General features: G+C 41.3%; 1 protein-coding gene across 1 annotated transcript in view; it reads right to left on the bottom strand.

Moving 5' to 3' along the window:
- The window catches only part of LOC115166451 (membrane-associated guanylate kinase, WW and PDZ domain-containing protein 1-like), a 59,413-nt gene extending 53,132 nt beyond the window's left edge, over positions 1-6,281 (bottom strand). Inside the window, exon 1 of the mRNA XM_029720350.1 lies at positions 6,189-6,281. Within this exon, the coding sequence (XP_029576210.1) occupies positions 6,189-6,281 (93 nt within the window). The remainder of the gene's footprint in view (positions 1-6,188) is intronic.
- Between the last annotated feature and the right edge of the window lie 1,219 nt (positions 6,282-7,500).

Below are 7,500 nucleotides of genomic sequence, written 5' to 3'. Positions count from 1 at the left end.
TAGAATACAATACAGAATAATAGAATACAATACAATACAGAATAATAGAATACAATACAGAATAATAGAATACAATACAATACAATACAATACAATACAATACAGAATAATAGAATACAATACAGAATAATAGAATACAATACAGAATAATAGAATACAATACAGAACAATAGAATACAATACAGAATAATAGAATACAATACAGAATAATAGAATACAATACAGAATAATAGAATACAATACAGAATAATAGAATACAATACAGAATAATAGAATACAATACAGAATAATAGAATACAATACAGAATAATAGAATACAATACAGAATAATAGAATACAATACAAATGATGATGATCAGGAGATTCTATTTTTCACAGACTCAACATATGTACATTTTACCCAAACCCCAAAGCAACACGTCAGACATTACCCAAACATTGACACGAAGGTGTCAGTTAGCTTGCGCAGGCTACATTACTTCAGCAGTGGTAGAGGACCCAGAGAAGCAGTTTTGAGAGCTGAGATTAAACACAAAGGATAGAAGCCTGGATACAGATTAAGCCAGACAGACCGACCGATGGGTCTGGGGGGGGGGGGGGGGGGGGGGGGGGGGGGGTCAGGGAATGACATCCAGGCAAATAGGTTCAATTATGACCTAATTGTATCCTGTAGATAACTCCCGGGGCCATGTCTGCAGTTAGGATACTAGACTAGGGCTATGTCTGCAGTTAGGATACTAGACTAGGGCTATGTCTGCAGTTAGGATACTAGACTAGGGCTATGTCTGCAGTTAGGATACTAGACTAGGGCTATGTCTGCAGTTAGGATACTAGACTAGTGCTATGTCTGCAGTTAGGATACTAGACTAGGGCTATATCTGCAGTTAGGATACTAGACTAGGGCTATGTCTGCAGTTAGGATACTAGACTAGGGCTATGTCTGCAGTTAGGATACTAGACTAGGGCTATGTCTGCAGTTAGGATACTAGACTAGGGCTATGTCTGCAGTTAGGATACTAGACTAGGGCTATGTCTGCAGTTAGGATACTAGACTAGGGCTATGTCTGCAGTTAGGATACTAGACTAGGGCTATGTCTGCAGTTAGGATACTAGACTAGGGCTATGTCTGCAGTTAGGATACTAGACTAGGGCTATGTCTGCAGTTAGGATACGCTATTTTAGGGATGCTAGACTAGGGCTATGTCTGCAGTTGAGATGCCAGAGACCAGGAGATGCTATATAGTAGACCATCGTTCATTACATAACCTAGATGTTCCGTAATTGTACTTGACGCAGCCAAAATGGTCAGGAACCCATCTCCTCTATAGTGAAGTGTTGTTCAAAGCAGAACTATCTATATATCGTTCTAATAGTAATACACGGTACTTTATATAGCGAGCGCTTTCATAGCGTGACATCTATATTTCCCCTTAACTGTCATAGACCATAATGGTTGTGGTTCTCTGTCATAGACCATAATGGTTGTGGTTCTCTGTCATAGACCATAATGGTTGTGGTTCTCTGTCATAGACCATAATGGTTGTGGTTCCCTGTCATAGACCATAATGGTTGTGGTTCTCCCTGTCATAGACCATAATGGTTGTGGTTCTCTGTCATAGACCATAATGGTTGTGGTTCCCTGTCATAGACCATAATGGTTGAGGTTCTCTGTCATAGACCATAATGGTTGTGGTTCTCCCTGTCATAGACCATAATGGTTGTGGTTCCCTGTCATAGACCATAATGGTTGAGGTTCTCTGTCATAGACCATAATGGTTGTGGTTCTCCCTGTCATAGACCATAATGGTTGTGGTTCTCCCTATCATAGACCATAATGGTTGTGGTTCTCTGTCATAGACCATAATGGTTGTGGTTCTCCCTGTCATAGACCATAATGGTTGTGGTTCTCTGTCATAGACCATAATGGTTGTGGTTCTCTGTCATAGACCATAATGGTTGTGGTTCTCTGTCATAGACCATAATGGTTGTGGTTCTCCCTGTCATAGACCATAATGGTTTTAGTTCTCCCTGTCATAGACCATAATGGTTGAGGTTCTCTCTGTCATAGAACATAATGGTTGTGGTTCTCCCTATCATAGACCATAATGGTTATGGTTCTCTGTCATAGACCATAATGGTTGTGGTTCTCCCTATCATATGACCATAATGGTTGTGGTTCTCCCTGTCATAGACCATAATGGTTGTGGTTCTCTGTCATAGACCATAATGGTTGTGGTTCTCCCTGTCATAGACCATAATGGTTGTGGTTCTCCCTATCATAGACCATAATGGTTGTGGTTCTCCCTATTATAGACCATAATGGTTGAGGTTCTCCCTATCATAGACCATAATGGTTGTGGTTCTCTGTCATAGACCATAATGGTTGTGGTTCTCTGTCATAGACCATAATGGTTGTGGTTCTCCCTGTCATAGACCATAATAGTTGTGGTTCTCTGTAATAGACCATAATGGTTGTGGTTCTCCCTATCATAGACCATAATGGTTGTGGTTCTCTGTCATAGACCATAATGGTTGTGGTTCTCCCTATCATAGACCATAATGGTTGAGGTTCTCCCTATCATAGACCATAATGGTTGTGGTTCTCTGTAATAGACCATAATGGTTGTGGTTCTCCCTATCATAGACCATAATGGTTGTGGTTCTCTGTCATAGACCATAATGGTTGTGGTTCTCCCTATCATAGACCATAATGGTTGAGGTTCTCCCTATCATAGACCATAATGGTTGTGGTTCTCCCTATCATAGACCATAATGGTTGTGGTTCCCTGTCAGAGAAGAGCAAGGCACTAGGCAGCTTTGCGCTGTGAGGAGCACGTGGTGAGGACTGGCGCGCCAGCTAGACAGCAGCCGTGTTCAACTCAATAATAAAACACTACTACTACACATTAATACACGTGGGAACTGAGACTGGAGGGAAGAGACGACCACTTAGAGGCCGCTTAGAAAAAAATAAGGTTTATACTGTAGCTCAGGCTATGTAAAGTTATACTGTAACTCAGGCTATGTAAAGTTATATTGTAGCTCAAGTTATATTGTAGCTCAGACTATGTAAAGTTATACTGTAGCTCAGGCTATGTAAAGTTATATTGTAGCTCAAGTTATATTGTAGCTCAGACTATGTAAAGTTATACTGTAGCTCAGGCTATGTAAAGTTATATTGTAGCTCAAGTTATACTGTAGCTCAGGCTATGTAAAGTTATACTGTAGCTCAGGCTATGTAAAGTTATATTGTAGCTCAGGCTATGTAAAGTTATATTGTAGCTCAAGTTATATTGTAGCTCAGACTATGTAAAGTTATACTGTAGCTCAGGCTATGTAAAGTTATATTGTAGCTCAAGTTATATTGTAGCTCAGACTATGTAAAGTTATACTGTAGCTCAGGCTATGTAAAGTTATATTGTAGCTCAAGTTATATTGTAGCTCAGACTATGTAAAGTTATACTGTAGCTCAGGCTATGTAAAGTTAACAACCTCACTCCATAGACATAGATTTATGCCATGTACTCATTAACATTTTGTTATGGTTTGAGCTTTTAATAATTTTAATTATAAGCAATCTATATGTTTGATTATTTAAAATTTTTAATACAAATTTAAAAAAGCAGTCTATAACATCATAAGCACATCTATATGTCCAAAATGTAGAATTTTCCATATTAATAACACCTTTCTAGGACTATTTGCATAGCCATAGTTAAGCCCCTGGTAAGAACTTATCAAAGACAAATACAACAATCAGATATTTCAATTTTATAAGGATCCCCATTAGCCGACGCCAATGGCGACAGCTAGTCTTACCGGGGTCCGACACATAACGAAAAATACATTACAGACAAAAGACTTAACAACTTCACTTTACTTTACTTTTGTGTGTGTGTGTGTGTGTGTGTGTGTGTGTGTGTGTGTGTGTGTGTGTGTGTGTGTGTGTGTGTGTGTGTGTGTGTGTGTGTGTGTAACAGCAAGCTAAGAGCTGGCAGCAAGCTGTCACAGTAGGTCTGCTGTTAGAACCAGTAAAGGCTGCTTTACCACTCTTGGGTAGCGGAATGACTTTGGGTTCCCTCCAGGCCTGAGGACAAAGACTTTCCTCTAGGCTCAGATTAAATATATGACAGATAGGAGTGGCTATAGAGTCAGACACCATCCTTAGTAGCTTTCCATCTAAGTTGTCAATGCCAGGAAGTTTGTCTTTATTGATCGATAACAAAAAAAAAATCCACCTCTCCCACACTAACTTTACACTGCTTTTCTTTCATTATTCATAATTTGTTTTGTCTGCATTTCCTGCCTAAATTTGCCCACTTTGCCAATGAAGTAATCATTAAAATAATTGGCAACATCAAATGGTTTGGTGATGAATAAGCCATCTGATTCGATGAAAGATGGGAGTTGAATTTGTCTTTCTGCCCATAATTTCATTTAAAGTGCCCAAAAGTTTTTTTTACATCATTTTTTATATCATTAAATCTTGGCTTCATAATACAGTTTCTTCTTCTTTTTGTTGAGTTTCGTCACATAATTTCTCAATTTGCAGTAAGTCAGTCAGCCACTCCTTTTGCCAAATCTCTTTCAACCATACAGTTTTCCAATTCCTCGTCAAACCTTAACAGTTCTAACAGTCAGTTTCTTAAACAGGTAAATGTTTATCAATAATTAGAAGAAGAAATTTCATAAATTCATCAACTGCAGCGTCTGGATGCTTCTCATTCATCACATCAGACCAACAAATAATTTTAACATCATCCACATAAGAGTCACAGCAAAATCTTTTGTATGATCTCTTAAACACTATTTTAGGCCCAGCTTTAGTAAACGTGGTTTTCCTGGATAAAGCCACTATATTGTGATCACTGCATCCAATGGGTACGGATACAGCGTTAGAACAAAGTTCTACAGTATTAATAAAAATGTGATCGATACATGTGGATGGTCTTGTTCCTGTAGAAACTAGACCTCTCTGTTTACATCACATACACTATCAAGCATTTCATACAGATTATTTAGATAGAGACTGTTAGCACTTGGTGTCCTATAGCAACACCCCAAATGAAAAGTCTTTAGATGTGCCAAGTGAACCTACAACCACAACACTTCAATAACACTTGACATGAGATCTTCTCTAAGTATTACAGGGATATGGCTCTGAATATATACAGCAACACCTCCCCCATAAGCATTCCTGTCTCTTCTATAGATGTTATATCCTTGTATTGCTACTGCTGTATCATCACATGAATTATCTAAGTGAGTCTCAGAAATGGCTAATATATGAATGTTGTCTGATGTTAGCGAGTTATTGATTTCATGAACCTTATTTCTAAGGCTACATATATTAATATGGGCTATTTTCAGCCCTTTCCTGGACAGCTTATCAGAGACAGACATAACAAGGAAAAGAGCAAACAAAGCAAGAGAAAATAAGTACATTCAGCAGTCCATGAATCAGTTGTTGTGTGTGTGTGTGTGTGTGTGTGTGTGTGTGTGTGTGTGTGTGTGTGTGTGTGTGTGTGTGTGTGTGTGTGTGTGTGTGTGTGTGTGTGTCTATCACCTGGGCCTATCACCTGGGACTGTCACCTGGGCCTGTCATCTGGGCCTGTCACCTGGGCCTATCACCTGGGCCTGTCACCTGGGCCTGTCACCTGGGCCTGTCACATGGGCCTGTCACCTGGGCCTGTCACCTGGGCCTGTCACATGGGCCTGTCACCTGGGCCTGTCACCTGGGCCTGTCACCTGGGCCTGTCACATGGGCCTGTCACCTGGGCCTGTCACATGGGCCTGTCACCTGGGCCTGTCATCTGGGCCTGTCACCTGGGCCTATCTATCACCTGGGCCTATCTATCACCTGGGCCTGTCACCTGGGCCTGTCATCTGGGCCTGTCACCTGGGCCTATCACCTGGGCCTGTCACCTGGGCCTGTCACCTGGGCCTGTCACCTGGGCCTGTCACCTGGGCCGGTGGTGGGTTTTCCAGTCCTGTTGGAGCGCTTCACCTGAATCTGTCTGAGGTCCATCTTCAGTTTCTCAGAGATCATTTCCCTCACTCTGTCCTCAGACGTGTGTCCAGGTCTCATGTGGAGATTCCTGGAGATAATCAGATTTCTCTGTCGTTGTTATCATGGAGTAACACACAGAACTGATGTCCTCTCTCAATGACTTACTGATTGCTATTACCTTGCTGTTCTCCTGTTTTAACTCATCGAGCTGACCCCGGGAGAAATGAAAACTGTTCTTCAGGTCCTGGAATTCTCTGGTCAGGTCGTCCATTACTTTATTAGTTGACTCCAACAGTATTTGGAAACTTGAAGCTATTTTCTTGTTGGTGTAACAACTGCTTGTAGACACTATTTTTGTTTGTTTAAAATATCCTTTACAGCCACATGCCCAAGACAATCCGTGGTCCCATCCACAAGGGCTAACTGTGTTGCGGGCTACGTTCAAGCCCCCAAGGAAACCCGGCCAGCTTAATAGCCAGCTAGTAGCTAGGCTAGCTGCTATGCTAAGCAGCTCCTCAGGCCCTTGGTAGGCAGGATCCCTGGACAGATAGTAACGGTCCCAGCAGTAGATGCCAACCACGTTACGGGATCCAAACTCAAATGGTAGCTAGTAACCAAACATTTTCAATAGAACCCTTTTTCAGAGACTTTTCAACAAACTGAGCTGTCCCTCGTTCCGCGTTCAACAGGATAGTAGGGAAGCACAGGAGAGACCTGCTTGTCGGAGAGGTAAGGTAGAACCAGCATAAAACAGGAGAGAGCTGCTCGTCAGAGAGGTAATGTAGAACCAGTATAAAACAGGAGAGAGCTGCTCGTCAGAGAGGTAAGGTAGAACCAGTATAAAACAGAGGAGATGCTCGTCAGAGAGGTAATGTAGAACCAGTATAGTGATGGTTCTGAAGGAGAGAAATAAGAACAGAGAAAGTATACAGAGGAGTGCAGGTCAGGTAATAAGAGTATAGGTGCTGAAGATGAGAACAGCTGCAAAAGGGAAGGAAAGGAAAACATGGATAGAGGACTACAGCTAAATGCTGACTGCGTAACCATGGCTAATGAAGGATGACCCTCCAGTGCCCTCGCGTCTGATTGGTCATCACAGTGTTCGGAATCCCCAGATACATAGGCCAGTCTTCCAGATTCATTAGTAAATACCTCTGATATCGTTGACAAATCGTCTGTTGAAGTCCAGGAAAACAGGAGCTCAAGGAAAACACTCGATTGCAAATGATGCATAATTTGTCTACCAATCTGCAATAGGACTGACTGTATTTAACACCATATGGTGGACCTACAGTAAGTGTCCATCGTTATGGCTCAGGTATTACCCATTGGTTGGTATGGTGACGAACTCCAAGGTAACAATATATTCCAAACGATGTGTCATTGTGTACAATTCCCCCCCCCCCAAAAAAAATATTGTAAGGCCCCAAAAATAAATTCATAAATTATGGTTAAATGGTTAAATGGTTTAATGGTTAAACGCATTGACT

The sequence above is a fragment of the Salmo trutta genome, chromosome 28 (assembly GCF_901001165.1).
Source record: "Salmo trutta chromosome 28, fSalTru1.1, whole genome shotgun sequence".
In the NCBI taxonomy this organism is placed as follows: Eukaryota; Metazoa; Chordata; class Actinopteri; order Salmoniformes; family Salmonidae; genus Salmo; species Salmo trutta.
The sequence above is the reverse complement of the archived record's forward strand: the minus strand, read 5'-3'. Positions and strand labels throughout refer to the sequence as shown.